This window comes from Patagioenas fasciata, chromosome 27, assembly GCF_037038585.1.
Source record: "Patagioenas fasciata isolate bPatFas1 chromosome 27, bPatFas1.hap1, whole genome shotgun sequence".
NCBI classification, from domain to species: domain Eukaryota; kingdom Metazoa; phylum Chordata; class Aves; order Columbiformes; family Columbidae; genus Patagioenas; species Patagioenas fasciata.
In genome coordinates, this window is record NC_092546.1 from 3,078,984 (window position 1) to 3,100,407 (window position 21,424).

At 49.5% G+C, this 21,424-nt stretch overlaps 1 protein-coding gene across 3 annotated transcripts; it reads right to left on the reverse strand.

Annotated features, from left to right (window-relative positions):
* Positions 1 to 237: 237 nt before the first annotated feature.
* On the reverse strand, positions 238 to 21,267 carry DPP9 (dipeptidyl peptidase 9). 3 transcript variants are annotated; one of them, XM_065858286.2, is made up of 22 exons: positions 21,116 to 21,267; positions 19,210 to 19,297; positions 16,420 to 16,522; positions 16,269 to 16,323; positions 13,423 to 13,535; positions 12,281 to 12,454; positions 11,914 to 12,082; positions 11,667 to 11,780; positions 11,252 to 11,380; positions 10,682 to 10,743; positions 10,082 to 10,182; positions 8,500 to 8,677; positions 7,757 to 7,922; positions 7,569 to 7,648; positions 5,881 to 6,033; positions 5,532 to 5,667; positions 4,436 to 4,581; positions 4,009 to 4,155; positions 3,716 to 3,868; positions 3,050 to 3,192; positions 2,282 to 2,393; positions 238 to 1,568 (listed from the first exon to the last, which is right to left on the reverse strand). In XM_065858286.2, the coding sequence occupies exons 2-22, from the start codon at positions 19,263 to 19,265 to the stop codon at positions 1,476 to 1,478; spliced, it is 2,583 nt and encodes an 860-aa protein (XP_065714358.1). In that variant the 5' UTR covers positions 19,266 to 19,297; positions 21,116 to 21,267; the 3' UTR covers positions 238 to 1,475. The 3 variants fall into 3 exon arrangements, with proteins under 3 accessions (XP_065714358.1, XP_065714356.1, XP_065714357.1); XM_065858284.2 differs by having other exon boundaries at positions 16,269 to 16,522; XM_065858285.2 differs by having other exon boundaries at positions 16,269 to 16,522; positions 21,067 to 21,264.
* Between the last annotated feature and the right edge of the window lie 157 nt (positions 21,268 to 21,424).

Consider the following 21,424-nt stretch of genomic DNA (forward strand, 5'->3'; position numbering starts at 1 on the left):
AAACACGAGGCGTCTGACTCGGCCGAGGTCACGCGGAGCCAAGAGCGCGGGCCAGGGTTCCCGACGTGGATCGTGCTTCCCCCCGAGGAACATCGGGGATTTAATATTCTCTCCAGCGCTCGGCACGGAAAGCGAACAGAGCGCTTTGCTTTCAGCACAGACGCGGCTTTGGCGACGGGCGCCCAGCTGCCGCTTCCTCCCGAGCCCTCTCCTGCACTCCGAAAACAAGCACAAATGTCTCTTCCCAATATTTTAATGAGTCGCTACATCTTACACTCATAATTATAAAAGAATAAGAATCCATAAAAATATTTTCTTTTCATAATACGCACTTAAAATACTCCGGGGCAGGTCAACGTGGTTCATTTGGGTTTGGATTTCTTGGTTTTGTTTCCTTTTTGCCCCTGGCAGAACCCTTGGCTTGAGGGGGGTATGTGCTCCCCTGAGGTGCGATTGCTCAATATCCCCCTCCCCAGAACTGCAGTTCCTGTTGAGCAGGTACATAAAAAACCAGAAGAGAGCGTTTGCTGAGTAGCCGGGCAAAGGGAACAGTCACTGACCCGCAGAGAACTGAAGCGAAGCCGATTTCAGTGCACATCGGAAAGCTGGGGGAGGAGAAAGGTGGGCAGAGAACGGAGGGAGGGAGGATTTGCATAAATATCATCCATCTCGCGTTGCAAAAAACCCAAAAAGCTGCTGTTGATGCCCGGAGAGGTGATCTCGGGTTGTAGCCAGCTGCTCCAGCCACCGCGCTACCTGTTGGCACAACTCTGCTCGTGAGTGGCCGTGAGAGAAAGGGCTCCGAGGACGCTGTTCGTGACCCCAGCCGCTTCCTCCATCTGCTCTGCCAAATTAAAACTGAAAAATAATAGAAAAATACTAGTGTTGCATGCTTCTGTAGAGCCCCCTTCACAGCCCAGGGCTCCACGTTGTGGCAGCAGGGCCAGGACGCAGCAGCAGCGATCGGCTCCCCTGGGGCTTAACGATAGGTAGTTCTGTCTTCCCTCCTAGTCCTGGCTTAAGGCAGCTTGCTGATTCGGCTCTTCCGCTTCCAACACAGGCACTGAGTTCTCGCAGGTGAGAGTATGGGAACCATAGAGGGAGGGGAAAAGGATGGGGGGAGAGAGATGGACACAAACCTTGGGAGACAGACCACAGTCCATTGATTCCCAGGAGAGAGGGAGTAGCAGCAAAAGAAAAACCAAAGAAAAGAAAGCATTAACAGCCAGGCCGGAGGAGAGAACAGGACGAGCAGCTGAGCAGGAGCAAAACTCCAGCTTGGGAAGTGAAAGAAGGTGGCACTGTCCAAAGGGAAGGTGCCCTCCAGCCTCCCCCCTCGCTCGGGGGGACACCCGGCCCGGTTGGGGCTCTCAGCCCGTTGTGCTGGGGTGGGATGGCTGGCGAGGGGGTGGCAGCGGCGGGCACGGGCTGGGGAAGGCGAGCTGTCAGTGTCCAGTTTGCAGAGGCTTGTGCTCTCAGAGGTATTCTTGTAGAAAGTGCAGCAGCGTGATTTCGTAGTGCTCTCCGGACTCAGGGCACCGAATACTGTGTCTCTCGTTGGGGTAGATCTGTGCGGAAGCAGAGACGGGGCGGTTAGTCTGGAGCAGCTCGGTCAGCGCCGACAAGGCTGCCCTCGCATCAGCCCTTTCCACAGCATCCCAGCCTGGTTGGGTTGCAGGGACGTCCATAGATCCCCCAGCCCAACCCCTGCTAACACAGGGTCACCAGAGCAGATCACACAGGATCCCAGGCAGGTCTGAATGTCTCTAGACAAGGAGACTCCACATCCACTCTGGTCCAGGGCTCTGACACCCCCAAAACACGGAAGTTTCTCCCCATATTCAGATGGGCCCTCCTGTGTTTCAGTCTGTACCCATGCCCCTCACCCTGGCGTTGGGCATCCTCTGACACCCACCCTGAGATATTGATCCCATTGATCACATCCCTCTCAGCTTCTCTTCTCCAGGCTTCTCAGCCACCTCCGCTGCCACCAGCCAAGTGAGACGGCAACAGCTCAGCCAAGAAGGAAAGTTCCAGGCCTGAGGGCAGGTGCCCTGTTCAAATGCTTTTAGATACAGGCCACATCTACCAGCAAGGAAACAGCCACAGTGCCACCTCCCGGCCACCTCTCCGAGTCAAACAAACACTTGCTGCCATCTACACTGCAACAAGATGTGGGAGCAGCTGCTTCCACCTTCTCCTGCCCCCAGAACACACAGCAGAAAACTTTTTCTCATTCCAGATGTAAGGGACCTTCCTGCTTCACTCTTGTCGCTCCTACCTGTAGCTGGTAAGGTTTTCCAGCCCGGATTAGCTGTGATACCAGGAAGTTGGTGTGAAAAAAGTGCACATTTTCATCCAAAAAGCCATGTAGGATCAGCAGACGATTTGGCCTGGAGATAGGATGAGAGACAGCATGAGAAGAGCTGCTGGTCAGCAAGCTGAGACTGAGCACCGGATGGGGAGCCAGAACAGTGTAAACCAGTCGTGGTCCTCAGCCCCCACCAGCAAAGGGTCTGAGGGTACAATCACAGATGGTTTGGGTTGGAGGGACCTTCCCAGCTCCCCCAGTGCCCCCCCTGCCATGAGCAGGGACATCTTCAGCAGCTCAGGTTGCTCAGAGCCCCGTCCAGCCTGGCCTGGGATGTCTCCAGGGATGGTTCATCCACCACCTCCCTGGCCAACCTGGGCCAGGCTCTCACCACCCCCAGGGCCAACAATTCCTTCCTCATGTCCAGCCTGAATCTCCCTCCTTCAGTTTAAAACCATCACGCCTTGTCCTATCACAACAGGTCCTGCTCAAAAATCTGTCCCCATCTTTCTTATCAGTCCCTTTTAAGTCCGGAAAGGCTGCACTGAGGTCTCCCCAGAGCTTCTCCAGCTGAACACCCCAACTCTCCTCACAGCACAGTGGTTCCAAAGCCCCAGTTTGCTGCAAAAGGCAACAACCAGCCACACGAGTTCAACTGAAACGGGATCAGAATCCACCCCTTCTTTTGGGACTTGGGAGCAGGTTCTGACGCGGATCACTCGAGCCCACAGTACTCACTCGTTGGGAAGCTTTTCTACGTGTAATGCCACAGAGCCAGCCTCGTAACCTTGCTGGTTGTTTTCTGGGATATCCATGTACCGCTCAGTATAACCGGTGTCATATGCCATCCAAACTGTGACGGGAGCACCTGCTATAGCAATCTGTCAAACAAATAGGTGGCAGGAGACAGGCTCAATTATCACGTGCTAACGAGCTTAAGGTTCCCTGTCTTCCTGAAGAGGCAGAAAAAAAAATAGTCCTTGGACTGTTCTGTCTCTCAGACCAGAACAAACCCACGTAAAATCCAGATTTCTCCTTTTGCTATTTCTATTATAGTCACAATGGGGTGAATTCCTGCACACCGGCACTAAAGGCTTCTTCCCCTTTCTGGAATGATCCAGAAACTGCACTGGGGACTTGGGGAGGGGGTGAGGAACAGCTCGTCAGTTATCTCATTGGATACTAGGCTAATTCCTCCACTGGGAAACACTGGGGAACAACCCCATTGAGCCTCAGACAGGTATGACCTGTAAGCACAATGTAGCCAGGAGCTACAGGCATGTCCAAGGGACATTTTTACCCATCCACCAGAAACATCAAGCAGAAAAAGCCAGCGCCACACACCAAGAGTTCCAGACGCTGAGGAAGGGAAGTGCCCTAAAACAACCCCACACCCAGACTCACCTTGAAGACGTTGGGTTTACAGATGAGACCCATGAGGGACAGAAAACCCCCGTACGACCAGCCGTGTATGGCCACCCGACTCAAGTCGATGAACCCGTATTTTTCTGCTACATAATGTAAACCTTCCACCTGGTCCTCAATCTCCACCTGACCCTAAACGGCAACAAGGAAGCTCAAGTTAGTGGCTTTCTACATCCAGAAGCTTGGGACGGAAAAGAACAACGCTCGCATTGGAAACACGCAGCCTCAGAAAGAGCAAACGAGCAGAGATTCAGCAACAAAAAGTACATTACCATTTGGTTTTTCAGGGCCCCTTCAAATTTGAGTCCTCGCTGGCACGAGCCCCTTCCATCGATCACCACCACGGCGTAGCCTAAGGACGCCAGTGTGTTCAGCCGCAAGTACTTGATTCCTTTGAAGGAGTTATTCACCAGCTGCACCTGCAAAGGAGGGCAGGAAAGTTTCACAGCTGAGCAGCCGCTTTCCAGTACCCTCCTCTGTCTGTCCCGCTGTGTAGGACCCCGAGCCGGATGGCAGCCGCTAACTGAGCGATCAGAGCCACGCAAATCGGCCTGAGCGCTGGAGAAATCACCTGAGGTTTGAAGCAGAGGTCAGAACCAAGATTCAGTGCTGACCAAAGCCTAAGTCTTGATGCACAACTGAGCTACACAGAGCTCTGCCCTGGACAGCAATCCCACAGCCAACAATCCGGATGATTACCTGAGGGCCTCCGTACACAAAGAGCACCGTGGGATGCTTCTTCCCAGGCTGGACATCATGAGGTTTGTAGACCATTCCGTAGAGCTCCACATCTGCCTGACTGCGGAAGTGAAAGATCTCGGGTGGGATGTAATCTGGGGGACAACCTGCGGAGGAAGTTCAGACATGAGCGATGCAGTGACGGCACCAGGCTCTGCTTCCTACCCTGGTGAACAAGCTCATTCTGCTCAAACTTGACCCCAGCCGGGGCTCTTTCCACATCAAACCGTTCCAAGCCTTCACGTCTCTCACTAGGAAACAAGCAGCCTCATTCTGCCTGCGGAGGGAAATAGGCCATATAAAGAGTGAAGGGACTACCCAAGAAAACATAAGCAGTGGGTGTCCTCAGACAAAGCGTGCCCTGCCGCAACAGCAAGATGTGGAAGGTGAAGAACAGGAATTGGTAAACTGGAAAAAAATATTTGCAGGAGAGGTTCAGGTGCTGCTGCAAGCTCTATCTAAATCTTTAGAGCCTACAGTCTTAGAACGAATTAACCGCTGCATCTCAGATACTTGCCCCCTCCCCCTTCAGACAAGTTGTGAAGACAGAATCACAGAATCATTTTGGTTGGAAAGGACCCTCAAGATCATCGAGTCCAACCATAACCCACCCCTGGCACTGCCCCATGTCCTGAGAACCTCATGTCCGTCTGTCCAACCCTCCAGACATGGTGACTCCAGCACTGCCCTGGGCAGCCTGTTCCAATGCCCCACAGTCCCTTGGGGAAGAAATTGTTCCCCAGATCCAACCTCAACCTCCTCTGGTGCAACTTGAGGCTGTTCCCTCTCATCCTATCACTTGCTAAACACCAAAACCCACAGCCATATAAACACCGCACCCTGGAGCACTGCGGTACTACGGTAACATCTTAAAAGCCTATGAACCATTTCTTGGATGACTGACCTACTAAGTTACCTCCCTTGCAAGGTAAAACAATTCCTTTTCCCTCAGAGTGAAGTTATTCGGGTCACTTCCCTCTCCCCATCACTTTGGCTACCACTGGTAGGAAGAGTATCACAGACACAACCCATCACCAATAAGTTCTACGGGACTTACTGGCTGCCTCCATCATGCTGGCCCAAAACTTGGGCTGCTTGTGGAGCGGGTCGTCATCGGAGCCACTGAGCTTGTAGACGTGCACGCAAGGCGGAGTGCTCACACTGCTGTAGTGGCTGATGAACATGTCAAAGTTCTGCAGACGGGAGAGAGGAGAGTTTGTGAGAACCAAGTCTTTCATTTCCCACATCTAATTTCTTCCGTGCAGTTCTCAGACAAGAGCTCCCACATCTCAACCACGACACAGAAGCCCTCAGGACTCATTACTGGTCATGATTCATCACCATTCCCAGTCAGGATCCCTGTCAGTCAGGAGATGAGAGTGGTTTTCAGCTAAGAAACAACAAACCTGGCTCATTGAGCAGCTGTGGGAGAAGCCCGGCGTGGTGAGTCGTACGATTTCTCCGGGAGACTCGTAGCTGACAACGTAGAGATGGTGCTCCAACGGGGTGTCCCTCGTGCCTTGAAAATACACCAGCTTCGTGGCCTCGTTGACCCAGATCTGTGTGGAGAAGAGAGGGCTCAGTGACAGAAGGGTGACAACTGCTGCTCCTCTGCCAGTTCAACCAGCCTGTCCCCAGGCAGAGTCAGCGCGAAGCACAAATAGACCATGACAGGCTGCTGGTGGCACTGGGGACCGCACGCAACGCCTGTTCATTCCAGGGGCGAGAGAAAACACATGCGGCGCTCCCGGAGAACCGCACAGAGTCCAACAAAGAGCCATTTCTCAGCTTTTTTGAGAGACTCAAAGCATTTGCTTACTAAGGAGCATAAAAAGGTGGGCTCTGTCCCCCACAGGTGAAACAACCAACATTCTGTGTTTAAATACAGTATCATCCTGTAGTATGTCTGGATTATAAGGGTATAGGTATATTTTTTCCAGCAACCATGATCATGAATCCCCATCTGTGGAAGGATCAGTCTAATAGCTCTAACAGTACCAAACTTCAAGCCACATTAAGCATGTTTTTAATGTCCAGATAAAGCTGTTTCTGAAAACCACCCAGCCAGCCACAATAGAGACAACAGCTTTTAAATACTGCATCGATCCAGCAACAGTCACCAAACTGTTTTCCACCTTAGTTTCCAAGTGCTGGAGCCCAGATGCTATTTCTGACTAAGCCACGGTCTGAAGACCGCTGTGGACAGCAAAGGGAAAAACATCCAACTCAATTGGCCAGGAAAACTGGGCAGAGCCCTGTGGAGCAACAAATGCATCAAAATAATTGCTGCTAACACAATTTTAGCCCCAACACATGCAGGGAAGAGCTGCGGCCAAAATCAACAGCATGTACAGTGAGAATCCACATGGGGAGGGGCAGCAGGTTAATTGCAGATTGAGGAAAAGCAGCAGAAATCAAATGCACGGAGCTGTAGGGCTTTTAAAAAGCGAGAAGTGAAAAATCAGATTAATTGGAAACGAACAGACAAGGTCTTTATTTTGACAGAAATCAGCTGGGAGCGGTAAAGATCAGACTCGGAGTTAATTCCTCAAGAAAAGATGGCACTAGATTTCTACAAGATTAATAAAAATTCATTTCTGGCTATTCTGCAACCAATAACAGATCCAGTTTCTCCATATTCTAAATTGTGTTACACTCCCCAGCTGCCTTCTTCCTAAAGGTTCTGCTGAGGGATCGGCTGGAAACCAAGAGTTCACTCTGTGCACTAGGACCTTTTTCCAATTCACCGGTACTCATTGGGGTTAAAACGCTTCGGCAAAGGCAGCAATCCCAAGCTCCTCCACAAAATGGTTCTTTGTTGCTTCTGAACCTCAGCCTTGTGTCCTTTTTTACGGCCTGACTCACTTGTGGGATTTACCTAAGGAGCAATCTGAAGTCTGATTAAAAAGGCAATCAGTTCAATGCGCACCGACTACAGCACTTCTGGGGAAAGCAGAAGCAGCAATAAAAAGAGAAACAAAATGAAGCTTAAGCAGTTCTAGCTGGTCCCAGGCCTAACAGAGGGCGTAGGCCAGAAGGGTGGGCAGACAACGCAGAGCTGTAACACAGAGAAAAGAATAAAAATAACCACTACCTTCGATCCATGCCTTGCCAACACCTCCCATTCCCCACCAGTCAGGGCAATCTCCTCTTTGATAGGACACTTGAAATCATCTAGATGAAAGAACACGAAAATAAATCCCTGTGTTCTCCAAAAGACAAGGGAAGCAAATCAGAGAGGGAGCTCCCAAAGCTGCAACGCCGACAAAGTACAGCTCTTACCCTCGCTGTGTGCGTACGGCTGCACCCAGTCGTAGCTGCCCTGCTTGAGAACCGCCGTGACTCTGTACAGGTGGCAGAAACCTGTTTTGCACTCGTTGGCTCGGATAAAGCAGAGCTCTTCCTCCTCTCCCTCCGGCTGGATGAAAGGATAGAAGATATCGTGGACCTGTCACACAAGGCAAAAGACCCATGAGTGATTTGTATTGACCTGGCAGAGATGTAGCCAAGGGAGTCGGTGCTCAACTACTGTGATTTCAAAGGAAAATAAGAGGGCAGAGAAGTAGCTCAGATGAAGAGGCCACAGTGCCAGCTCCAGGTCCCTTTGTCACTTCAGTACCACGATGCTTCATTTTAAGAGAACGAAGTTTATTTCCTGTCCCTTATGTCTATTACCCACCTAAATAAGTACAAATTCCAGGGATTAGGGTTGTTCATGCCTCAAGAAGCCATTTAATCTTTGTAATAAAATAACCCCACAAGGACGACAATGTTACATCCAAAAGCGTCATGTCCAAAACGCCTGTGTTCGCCCTGAATGTCAGCAAGAATTAATCAAATGAACAGCTCCACCTGCAAGGAGATGGCAGGATCCTCAAACCCCCTGAATTAACACCGAATCTGGCACTACTGAGCAGTTTAGGCGGGGGGCATGGACTAAACCGGACACACAGCCAACATGAAAATAGTCAGCTATGGGGAGGAATGGGCAGCCTGTGTTCTCCTCCCAGCCCCAAGCCTCTTACATTTATCCACACATCAGTGGTTTCTTCATAGATCACAAATGGCTGGACATTATCTGGCACGGTTTTGGCAAATTCGGCTCGCTGCTCCTCGTTTTCTGGGACTGGAATGAAGAGCGCTGGAGGCAGAAGGACGAGCTGCAGCCGCTGCTGAGGTCTGTCGAGCAACATAGCCCAGGCGCTGGGGAGAGGAGTCGGAGGTGAATGTCAGCACCACAAAATAAATGTCCCTTTCTGACACTCAGAACATGCGACCGTTTCCCCCCAGCAGCAGAAATTATTTAGAGGCATCTGAATGCAAAGCTTCTCCCCTCACCGCCGCTTTCTAATCTCCTGGAAGCTCTGCCAACAAGCGCGGATTGCCAAACAACTCTGGTATTTCACAGGGGTATCGCTCAGACACGGTGTCTGACAGATTTGCCGGTGTCTATTCCAAGGGACCACTGTCAACAGAACCCTGTCTGCAGAAGGGAACTCTTCCTTCGACACCCCTCCATCAAAAAGCACTGCCTGTTTTTCTCGCAAGCTGCTAATGAGCTAAAAAGTGATCCATTTGTAGCTTCCTCATCACACGCAGGGAAAAGCACAGACTGAAGACAACTACCAAGCGACGGAATCGCTTCGGTCTCAGCCCGTTCCTTGCGAGGAGAGTCCCTCGAAGCGGTGCTGTGCTGCACGACGGACAGCAAACCAGCGCTGCAGTGCGGCTGCCCGAGGCCGGGAAGCGCATCAAGGGAAGTTCCACCATTGAGATCGGCTTTCAAAAGAGCCAGTTCTGCCCTAACATCTCCATGACTCTGGATTGCATGAACTGATGTGTTCAGCACGTTTAGATACGCTCCGGTGCGGAGCATAAGGATCACTGAGGGGATTACCTTCTGTAAAGCTGTGTGAATTTAGTTTCAAGAGCAGAAAATTAATGAGTTACAGGATGCCATCTTCAAAGGGAGTTAAATCACTTTAACTTGACCTGGACAGAAACTACTGAACAAGCTCTTGAGGGGGGAAAAATTAAGAGCTTTAAAATTTCAAACCGATCAGAATGGGGTGAATCCTGTAACTCTTGGGGCAAGGCTGGCAGGACCAGATTGCATCGCATTTGGAGCAATAGAGAGCTCTGGGAGATCACGGTCACAGAGCAATCTTTCCTCTCGTACACACACACAAAGGACTTGGAACCCTGCAATGTGCCCACTGCCCCGTGATACATTTGGCATCGATCACAAACCGGATCAATGAACAACGATAAAACTGCTTACAGGACATTCTCATTTTCAGCAGGAAGCATATTGTACTTGCATTAAACATCTTCAGCTCAAAATAATTCCCTAGGACTGCCTGCTTAATATATCAATGTCATTTAGCTCTGCGGTTGTGACTTAAATCCCACAGCTTGTCACTCCAGTCTACATTTGATTAATTCCTACTTTTAGGATGTTATAACACTGAAGAAACCAAATATTCATGTGCCATTTCTGGCTTTAAAACTGGGGTCATGATGACAATACAAAGCACGTAGAGGGCCTGCAATAGTTCAGCCAGGGAAGCCCTTGGGAGCGTTAGTCTGGAAGAAAACCATACGTACTATTTGCCATCTCGGGTCCATCCAGCACGGGCAATGTACTCCACAGTCGGAAACAATGCAGCAAATGGTTGCACCAGCTCCTTGTCCTGAGCACACACGATCTGCAGCAAAAGGAAGGTTCAAAATCCAATCAAACCGCTCGCAGACCTCCTCACCTCCTCCCACGGCAGCTTAGGGGATGGGATAGCAAGGAAGTTTAACTGTTGGCATCAGCAAGGGCCAGGCCAGGAGAAGCAATGGCAGGAGAAGGGAAAAACAAGCTTCAATGCTAAAGGATTTCGGCATTCATCCTCAGAAAAGGGGACAGCCAGGGACTGAAGCTCAGGATTAGATGGGGCTTCAACCCTCCTGACGTGGTATACAGCCAGTGAACCCAACATCTCGCCTACCCTCCCCGTCCCAGCTGCTTCTCCACCAGAATAAGACTTGTCAGCATTTTAAAGCTTTTCTGCTTCTTGAATAAACACGTTACAGAACCAGGTGTTACAAGAGGAATGAAAACAAAGGGTAAAACTGGCTCAGATTTCTTAGTGACCTTGTCTTACTTCTAGGGAGCTTCAGGAGGAGTCAACCCTCCCATTCTGGGCTGTTATCACTTACCTTACCCTTACTGTCCGATTTAAATTCTGCCAGTTTTAATGTAATCTTGGGGTTTTTGCTGCCTGCAGAGAAGGAAAAAATAACAAGATGACCAATCTGAACACTGTATTGTTATACACAATAGTTTCTAGAGAAGCACCAACCCTGGTCCTGCTAAAATGGCTGTGCGTGAATGTACAAATATCAAATTATGTATGTGAGCAAACATCACTGGAATCGCAGGAGTCATTCTGGGTATGGGAAAAGTTTGCTTTTGCCTTGCCTAGTTGGCTGTGCATGTTCTCAGGAGGAAGAAGGAAGAAGGGATTAAAAAAATGTATTCCACAATATGCCATCAGGTATATTTCATTTTCTCCGCAATCCTTTCCTTTAAGCTGAACTTTAAATCCCGTTCCTTTCTTGCAGTAGATTTTGGGCTCAGAGACTCAATTAGGCCTCGACATTTACAAGCAGCTTCTACCATCCTAGTAAGTACCTAGATTAATCATGCAAAGTTTACAGCACAAATTCCACCGCTTCTGCCAGCAGGAGTCAAGAGCTGCATTAGCAGCCCCGCGGTATTTCACTTACCCGTCCTGGGGTACCGATAGGAGTCTGTTTTTCTCTCCTCCAAGGCAGGTGAAGGAACGTGAATTATCTCCACCTCTGACTCATCCACTTCCTCATACAAGATCCGCAGTGTTTTTAAATCCTCTGAACCTGGGAAAAGATAGCGAGCATGTTTGCTGGAGTGTTTTCCAGCTGTTTCTGGCTCGCCTGGAGCACTGCGGCAGAGTCTGCACCTCCCGTGCAACCGCAGCGCCGAGCGACCAGCTGCGAATACTCCTTGGAGCACAATTACATCCCTTCTGTGTTCTGTTCCTTCATACGGCCGCCTCAGACACAGATCAAACCCAGGCCAAAGGAAAAGCTCGCTCAAAATTATCATTCATAGCAGGGGCTGGCAGTGGTTACAGCATCAGAATTCGATAAGCAGAACACTGACCTTCCGTGGAAGCTGTGGGACACCACCAATAGCCCGTGAACCGATCAAACTCCTCCTGAATGACAAAAGTGGCTACACCAGCAGACTTGGGGTCATCGAGAACATTGGATAAGCCTGGAGACGAACAAAGATGAGACTGCATTGACATCTCCTTGAAAAAAGCTGATCCAAAAGAAGAATGTGATCTTGAGAAATGAGCCATTCCAGCCTAAGTCTGTCAGGAGGAGCTTCCTTTTGCAGCAGGTACCTTTATGGCAGTACGTCATCCGCTTCTCCTCTCCCGTCTCAATATTTGCTACCCACAGATCATTGTTATTAATGAATGAAAAGAAGGCAGGGTCGGCAGGGCAGATCTTGGGATCCATTCGTGGCCCCGTGCACTGAGTCTTGATCTCCAGAGGCTTCATCGGAGACACCTACAGCGACAGACACAGAAACAGCCCTGAACCAAACCAGCTTCGTATTTAAAATAAAGGCACATGAAATGAGCTGTAACCATAGCCCGAACATAAGAGAAATGAGCAGAACCAAACAGATGCAGATGTGCAGCCATTTCCAACCAAAAACATTAAGTCCGTTTCAGGTGATATTCATAAAATCCTTAGCAGACTCACCATGAAACCATTCTTGCCCCCATCTCGACAATGAAAGAGGCTGTTGCTGGCCTGGAAGAGGAATAGGCCGCTCTCACTGTGGAAATCATAAGACGTTATACCAAAAACACCAAGGCGCTTGCGTTCCCTCAAAAGTTCCTCTTCTCTAGAATACATCCCGTGATGAGGGGTTGCCTAGTATTGAAGGAAAGGAAAATCTGAAAGAACCTGCAAGGAGAGAAGCTTTCACAGAACAGGAATGCTCCACGACTAGCACCAGATAGTCTGTGAATGCCCAAATACCACCAGCAGTCTCACCACATCAGTCCATAACTACAGGCTACAGGTGTTGCCCAGGAGGACTAAAACAATCACACACCCCAAAGTTCCCTCTATGTAAGAGGGATGAATTGTGAATCCATCATTTCTGCAGTCAGCACTTGAGCATGAACCAAGGACAGCTGTGCTTGCTCTGCTTATGCAAATCAGATGTAACCAATTAGCTTAATGACGTTATCTACAGCCTTCACAAACAGTTTCCATGTCAGACACTGCAAACAAAAGCTCTTCCGGGGATCTTGAATTACCCTGAAAGGGACTAGTGATCCAAATGGGGTCAAGACAGCTAAATTCTTTTCCAGCAGGAACCTTTTTAGCAAGGAAGAAAGAGCAAGACCCTCCACTCTCTTCTTCATTAACGCTGTTAGCGACACTGGACACCGAGATACTGAAATCAGGGAAGGGGAAATTCACTCTCTTTCTGGTTCACTCACAACAGAACCTGCAGCAGTTTAAATTCAACTTTCCCATCTTCCTTAAAAGCAGGAAAGATGACAGACACGCATTCCACTGAGCGTGATACTCAGAAGAAAGGAGCCCTGTGCTGATGGTTTATAGTCTGAGGGAGACTCCGTGATGGTTTAGCGAGTCCTCCTTGCTCAGTCAGCCCTTTGCTCACCACATCCACTGCTGTTTCACGCTCACCATCAGCTCCATCACACACACAAGTAACTATTTTGCGTTGTGAAGCGCAGCAATTCTCGATACGTTCCTACTGACACCGTTCTCAATGTCTCACACGCTCTACAGTTCAGCAGAGCAGCACCCACATCACCCAAACCGTCCCAAGCGCCGTCAATCCGGCTCTTCACGTTTTGGTTTACCTGAAAGTGATCCAGCATCTGCTTCCATGACAAGAGCAGCAAGGCCTCCTTCCGTACCTTTTTGGGAATCTCTGAGTAAAGAAGGGAATTCTCTCGGCTGCCATATGGCATTCCTATGAGGAGGACAAAAGCATCATCCTATTTAAGATTTGTTAGTCAGGACAAACAGCACCAAGAGCAAGCTGGAAAAATGAAAACAAAAGTCCTTGATAACAGAGGGGTTGGGACTGTTCAGAGGCTTTTACCAGCTCTCAATTCGATCCCAGAATAATATCTAAATTATTTAAATGTAGATATTAATTTATTTAGCAATTTCCCTAAGCCAGGCTTAACACTAAACAACCTCTTCAGAATTAGTTAGGTCCACGTTTCCTCTCCGTGGACTCAGCCCACGCCCCAGATTCATTCTAAAAAAGCCACTCCCTGAATGGGTGACTCAACGTTACTCTCTGAATTTCTGAGCCAGAAATGTGCTCCAGGGACCTCATTCATGCAAACACACCATGCAAGAGGGGGAGAAAAAGCTTGGAAGCTCTAGAGAGCCCCTTCCAATAGGAAACAGTACACAACGCGGTCAAAAGACCTTGTCATCTCCAATAAGCTTTTGCCTGTGGTTATCAAATAATCAAATTGGCCTTTATCCAATTTCTGAAACAATAATGAAAAATAATATATCCTGACACACGATATTGGCAGTTCTAACCAAATCAAAGACCATGAACGCTGTAGAGACTCCCTAGATCAGAATTTCGCACAGAGAAATGGTCCCTGGTATCGTCTGCTCTGTGCATGTTCTGGGCAGAACAGAAAGAGTTCTGAGCTGATTAACCCAGCAGTACTTAGAATTAAAACTGAAATATTAATAAGCGCTCAGGAAGCAAAGCAATATGTGAGCATATAATCCTCAGAGATACCGAAACACCAAAGTGCTGAGCATGTGGTGTTTAATATAAGCAGCATCTGCCGTGATACAACAAAAAATTCTATGGGGACAGCCCAAGAATGATTTAAGATGTCCAAATTAGAAAAAACTGCAGATAGGAACAAATTACTATATATACACACATTTGGCACTCATGCGGCTGTGACCTGGACTTCCTTTCTCCTTATTACATTAGTACTTTCTACAGTGACCTCGGGCTGACTACAATCAGCATTTACACGAAAAATCACAGAATGATTTTGGTTGGAGAAGCCCCTCAAGATCATCAAGCCCAACCATGAAACCAAACCCTGGCATTAGAACACGTCCCTAAGGACCTCATCTCCACGTCTTTTAAACTCTGCTCGCAAGTGAAGAAAATGATTCAACTTCTACGGCAAAGTTGTTGAGAATCCTCCGTCCCACTCCTTGGCACGCAGTCGCTAGCAGTGTTCACACACCAACTTGAGAATGTTATTTAACATCGGGACAGGAATAGCACGCTGATGTTAAACACTCATGAACCGTTGAAGTGGGTTCTGAGCGTTTAACAGCACGTGGGATGCCACTCAAAAGATGCTCATTACGGCAATAAAAAGCAGCAGCGTTTACCCTTTATTAGGAATGGCTGAGAAGAGGTTCCCTGGTGTTACCTGGCAGATTCTCATCTGAAATGATGGATTAACCTGCTCTGTGAATTTCCTTAAGGAAGACAACACTGGAAAGACACTCGTGTGTCTTCATTCCTGCTTCTGGCTCCTACACCGGTCACACTCCTGCAGAAAACCAACCACCCGATACCTGCTCTGGTTGCCTTTTCATACAATAGAAGAACATTTATTTATTTTTAAATTAGCCAATTAGACCCTTAGCCATCTAGATAAAGAACTGTATCAAAGTCAACTCGGCCTTGAAATACATTCAGCTTTAAATGAAGTCTCACTGCTCAGACTCAACACGAAAAATACGCTCGCTCTGGATACTGCTCTTTAGAGCAGCACTCGTGCCTAAGAATGTTTGAGCAACTGTAAGAAATCAAGTCACTGACACGCAGGAGCTGCTCAATGACAAAACAAATCAGTCCCTCAAATCCAGCACCCGATGTCCTACAGTGACCTACACTCACAGACCCAAAAAAAGGAGAACAAAAGCGGGGTCACTTCAGGAAAGCCGTCGCTGTATGGAATTGCACATCAGGCAATTTCTTTACCGGGCCAGTAACAATCAGCTCATGCCCCAAAGCACAACAAACTCTTTATAGTCTATAAAGCTTCCCATGCTACGGACCACAAAATTATCCGGTTACTAAAATCCAACCACTCTGTCACTAATTACATTGTGGCTCCGGCTGTAATGAGGGACCTGCACAACACAGCGTTCTGCTGTCTCTCAGTCCTATTTCCCTGTGAATACCATTAATAGTTAATCCCCACCTCGTCTTTTTTATGCCTCCCCCACTCTTGACAGCATTTTATCAACACAGTACTTAAAGCAGGGAGACACCACCACCTTGTCATTAATACCTACAACTTGCAACATATAATGAGTAATTACTGACAGCGAATTCCTTGGAAAGTCAGTCTGGTTGATCAATCGAGTAAATCCCATTTCTCCTAAGTCCTGAATTTGAGGGACATCCTTTCTCTTGCCTCATTGCCTGGCCTGCCGCAGGACGCAGCATTTCTACCTCCATCACGAGGTAAGTCTGGTCAGGCAGCGCTTCCCCCCGATCCGGAGTTAAATCGAGGTTTATTCTCAGTACTAGCCGTTGCTATAGGCTGAGCGTGCAAACCTTACGCCACATTACTTAATCTCGGTTCCCCCATCTCACAAACGGAGATCCCTCCCATCCTTTTCCCCGCCTGTTTAGATTGGAAGCTCTCCCGTAACGCACTCCCACCCGGCACCTGGCACGCTGGCTTACCCAGGTAATAAAGACGATGAGAGTGCGGGCTGGACTCTTCTGTTTTCCGGACAAACTGGAAATCATGGGGAGCTTTGTTCACTATCATGCCCGAATACTTCCTGCTGCTGTGAATAATGTCACGCAGCCCATCCCAAGAATGCTTTTGCACCTGGAATTGGGAAGGCACATCCTCCATCTCGACCACTTCAGAGCTGTCTGATAGCGCATCCACTGCAGTCATCCTCTCTTCCCCTTCAGAACTGGACAAAAAACTGAGGGAGGAGTTGAGGGAGAGAATTAAGCCTTCAAATCAAGCAGGTACATTATTTTGTTGCTTAGAGAAAGCTCTAAGCATGCAACAAGCTTAGGAGAACAAGCGCTCTTTAAACTACAGGTCTGAGGATTCTCTGCACTCAAAGATTACATTTTAAACACACATCGATGTATCGAAAAGTCCACCTCCCATATCAAGTCCTGTAAATGAAGACATTAACCTCAGAAAACTCGCTCTCCCAAGACTAGTTGTAGAAACAAGCTGTTAAAGGAAGTACAAGCAGCAGATTCTAGTACAGGAAACAATCAGTTTGACTCAAAGGAAAACCAGCCCAGGAATTTGGATGGATAAGTCATCAAAGCTGTGAGCTATCGCAAAGGCACATAAACTTCTGCCCTGGAAGACCACAGAAAAGAGAGGTTAGAGCCCAAGCACAGCACCTCACTTACCTGAAGAGCCGTTGCAGCCAGGAATGAAGTAGGAGAGATGGCAAAACACGAAGAAAACAGCGCGACTGCCTTTGCTAACAGAAAGAAGACAGCAGGAACAGACCCTGCTTGTACCCTGCAAAACGTGGCACGCGTTCCTCAGACATTTCCAAGCTGGCAGCTACTGAATGAGTGTCTACAAAAAACGCCTCCACACGCCACTCCAGCAAATGTTAATGTGAGGAGAAGTGGACTGACAGACTTGCCCAAGGTCAGTGATGTCATCTGCTGCAAAGCAGGAATGAGACCAAGACTAGGGAAACCAGTTTTTGTCACCCTGTTGGAGAAGCTGGGTTTCCCTCCATGAAGACATTTTAGTTGTTTTGGGGGGTATCCAGAAGAACGTTACAAAGATTTTGAGAACAACTTCAGTTTACAGAAACAGTCAGGCTGGAGAAGTTTGCTCCACGGAGACAGAATCGCTTCCTTTGACACGGCATCAAGATGGCAAAACAGTGCCTGAGGATGACACCAAAAAAGGCCTTGTCCTCAGCAGCCCCAACATTTACATTTTCAAATGAGATGTTTCCCGAACAGTGACCTGCATTCTGACAGGAGAGCAGCTCCTGAGATGAAGGATTCAACGAGAATTATACACCAACTGAATGTGGAAGACTTCAGCCTCAGGAAGATGCGTCATGAGTTCTCCCGGCGGAGGGAACCAGGGGAAAGAAGGATGGTTACATGTATCACCACAAGAAAACACTCGCCTCTGCCCATTTTCTACCCCAAGACTTCCTTGAGGATTTTTGCACCTTCTAACAAACTCTCTAAAAGGAACTTCTCACCTAGTTTGATATCCTACGCAATTAAAGCAGGAGATGAGCAAACCTGGACTTCCTTAAACTACAGGTACAAGGGCTGGAAATACAACCACATCTTCAAATTGTTCAGTCCCCAAATTGTACCAAATGTGAAAATAATAAAGAAAAAGTTTGTGAAACAAATCTAGGTATTCCTGGTATCTACTGCCCACAGTTTGAAAATGAGTAAAGAGTATTTTCCAATCAAAGCCAGGCAGGAAGATCAAGTGAAACCACAAAAGAGAACGTGACGGGATGTTTTAAGACTGTGAGAGCATCTGTGGCCTCTGCTGTCTATAGCCAGGGTCTCCATTACAGCAAATCAAATCACATCTGCAGGCAGAAGTGTTGCCTGTCAAAACACATGACGAGAAGACCACAAAAACTCATAAACTGGGAACAATTCTCTCAACCCGATCGCACTGCAGGTCAACTCACTCAATTAAAATCATCTGGATTGGGCTCAAGACACCAAACCCTCTTGTTACTCTCACCCAGGTGGAGGAAACATCTTTGCTCAGCCAGCTCGACTCCTCACGAGGGAAAGTTGCACCTTTAAGGGCTTGAAACAGTCCACAAATGTCATAGCAGTAAATGGACCAAACAAGACTGGAGGCTGGAGTCCCTTCCAGATGATGTTGCCATGATTTTATGATTCACTAGAGAACTAAAACGCACAACTTTAGTTTGGTGCTGCTCTCATCATGGTGGCTTTGACACTAGAGCAGAGGGGAGTAGCGGGATAAGCAGAGTAGCCGCTGCACAGTTACACAAGTGCTGGGAAATGCCACCGTCATCGCTGGAGCGCCGTGGGGTCGCACAAAACCTGGGTTCTGACTCCACAGAGTAAAATGAAAGTCGAATGGCTCCATCTCTCCCCGCAGCCACCTCTGGGACAAAATGCAGCAAGTATTTGGCAACACGATAGACCTTTCCAACAGGTCCACGTGTGTCCTGTGCTGAGGAGCCCAGAGCTGGACCAGCACTGCAGGGGGGACTCACCAGAGCAAAGGGGCAGAATCTCCCCCAAACCTGCTGCCCACGCTGCTGGAGATGCAGCCCAAGATACAATTTGATTTCTGGGCTGCAAACCCAACCATTCATCCCCCAGGACCCTCAAGTCCTTCTCTGCAGGAGGTAGTTACATAACTACTATGTTACTACTGCATGGGCAGACACCTTAGTCTGAAGGCAACAAGCCAGCACAGGTGGGACATCAGCACTAGAAAAACAACTGTAAAGCTTGGAATTGGAAGCGAGTGAAACAAATTATCTTTCTGAGCCACTTCCTGATGCTCCCAGGGGAGAACTGTGTACCTGGGATTCTTCAGAAACCTCCTTCCCTCCAAGAGCTGATCATCGCTCTGTCCCACACGAGCAACCGGGACACGTACCTTCTCCAGCCTCCTGCAGTCTCGTTTTCCAGACGAACCCTCTTTATCTTCTGCATTAACTACTCAGCGAGCTGGGCAGGACAGGAAACTGGGGAGGAAGAGGAAAAAAGCACATTTCATCCAGCTGCAGTTTCCCCTCTCGTAGGAATCGGGCTGTGTCAAAGCATCCTCTGTAGGTCACATTTCCACAAACAAAATCCTTGGTTTGCATTTCACAATCCGAATCGTTTCACCAACACATGCTGGATGTTAACAACCCAGATAAATCCAAGAGACTTCTTCACCTGAACAATGGGGCTCGGTGAACTCTGTGGTCTTTCTTTCCTAAAGATTTCTTCTTAAAACTTGAGAATCCTCAGTACTGACTCTTCCTTTCATTTCCCTCCCAAAATCTTTAAATCCTCTGAAGTATCAGGCACTAAGAACTGAGAAATGGGAACTGTGGGCTGTAAACTTCAAGGCAAGAGTCAAACAAAGGACACCATAAGGAGCCAGACCGAGGGTCAGCAGCCCCACTGCCAACAGCGTCACAGTCCCATCCGGGACATAAAAACCCCACATTTGTCCCTGCCTTGGCCTGATGCTGTGTGGGAGCCCCGGCACCCCGCACAAACCCATTTTCCACAAGCATAAGGTGCTACTGTCACTATCGTCCTCTCAAGTACAAAGATCTTTGTCTCCTCTTGGCCAGAGCTCTGAATCACAGACACACCCCGGACCGGCCGCTATCTTTTGCGCCGGGCTGCCCAAACAGCCATTTCTCCACCAAAATCACACTCGTGGAGGATCAGGAGAGACAAGAGGCCCCAGCAGTGAAGTTCCTAAACTGCAGGAGAACAGAGAGGGATGAAGTAGCAGCACTTGGTAATTTAAGGGCAATTTTGGGCGCAGGGATGAAGGGCAGCAGGAGGATGCTCGGGAATGCTGAGTAACCTGCTCTGATCTCACAGCTCTGAGCCGGGGGCTGCACCAGAGACCGCCCGAGGTCCCTTCCAGTCCCCGTTATTCTGCGTTTTTAATGATTCAGAGGAACATCTCACCCTCATCCCACCCGCCACAGCCCACACATTTCACAGAGACAAGGAACAATAACATCCTCTGATGCTGAACCCAAAGAAACCGAACAAAACAGAGACGAGAGATCAGAAATCCGGTGCAAATCGTGATAATCGTTTGTCAACAAGACCCCACAGGGCCTGGGGCGTCTGGGAAGAGCCAAAGCAACACAGTCACCTAGAGAAGTCCTTAAAACACATCCCTGCCGTGGCTGGGAGCTCTGGGAACTCCTCTCCAAAAATAAAAGCAACTGAGGGTGGAATAAACCGGTGGGGGCTTCTCTAGAGAGGGACGAGCTCTGGCAAAAGCTGCAGCAGCCGTGTCCACCCCTGCGGTGCAGAGAGGGGCTGGGAGCCCTGACAGGAGCTGGGAGCCCCAAGAGAAGCTCCTGGCCCGGCTGTGGGGGGAGGATGGGCCGGAGGGGGGGCCCCATGGGCCAGAGCTCCTGTGTCCCCCCCACGGCTGGAGGCGGCTTTTGCCTGTGGAGAAAGAGCAACGAGCAGCTTCTCACCCACCCGGGGGAGCACAGGCTGCTGGGGGGGAACACCCCCCGACCCCGTTCCCCGAATCGCTGAGGGGGTGAAACACCAGCAATCCCCTCAGAGACCTAAAGGACAAACGGGGGGGGGGGACAAGCACCCCCAGGACGAGGGGTGGCCGAGCCCTGGGAGTGGGGACACCAATACCAACCAACCACCAATACCTGAGGCACCCCCAGCCCAGGGGAGGGGGGATGCGGCCCACGGAGGGAACAAACGCCCCTTTCTCACCCCCGGGTGGGCCCCACGTCCCCGGCCGTACCTGTGGGGGGAAACCCCGCGCCTCGCCGGTCCAACCCCTCCTCACTCACCCCGGGGCGCGGCGACCTCCCCCTGGCGGGCGGGGACGCGGCTCCTCAGCGGGAGGGCGGGGGGGCCGGCGAGTCCGTCACTCCGGCTCCATGTCCCGGACTCGGGGGCAGCCCCGGAAACGGGGGAGGGGACGGGGGGGGGGGGGCGGCCGCCGCCTGCCACAGCGCGACCTTTCACCCGGCGGCGGAAGTGGCGGGAACGCGCGGGGCGGGAGGGCGGGAGCGCGCGCACTTGGGAAAGTACCAAGTCTGGACGGGAGGACGGACCTACTCGTCCTAGCGAGGGTGGGGTAGAAAGAGAAATGAGGC

Excerpts from the sequence above, each read along its gene's own strand:
- DPP9 (XM_065858284.2), bottom strand. The coding sequence starts at position 19,265 with ATGCAGAAGATAAAGAGGGTTCGTCTGGAAAACGAGACTGCAGGAGGC. Across the intron at positions 11,381-11,666 it reads TCCCACAGCTTCCACGGAAG|GTTCAGAGGATTTAAAAACA; the intron begins GTCAGTGTTCTG and ends ATCTTTTCCCAG. Across the intron at positions 1,569-2,281 it reads GAAAACCTTACCAGCTACAG|ATCTACCCCAACGAGAGACA; the intron begins GTAGGAGCGACA and ends GCTTCCGCACAG.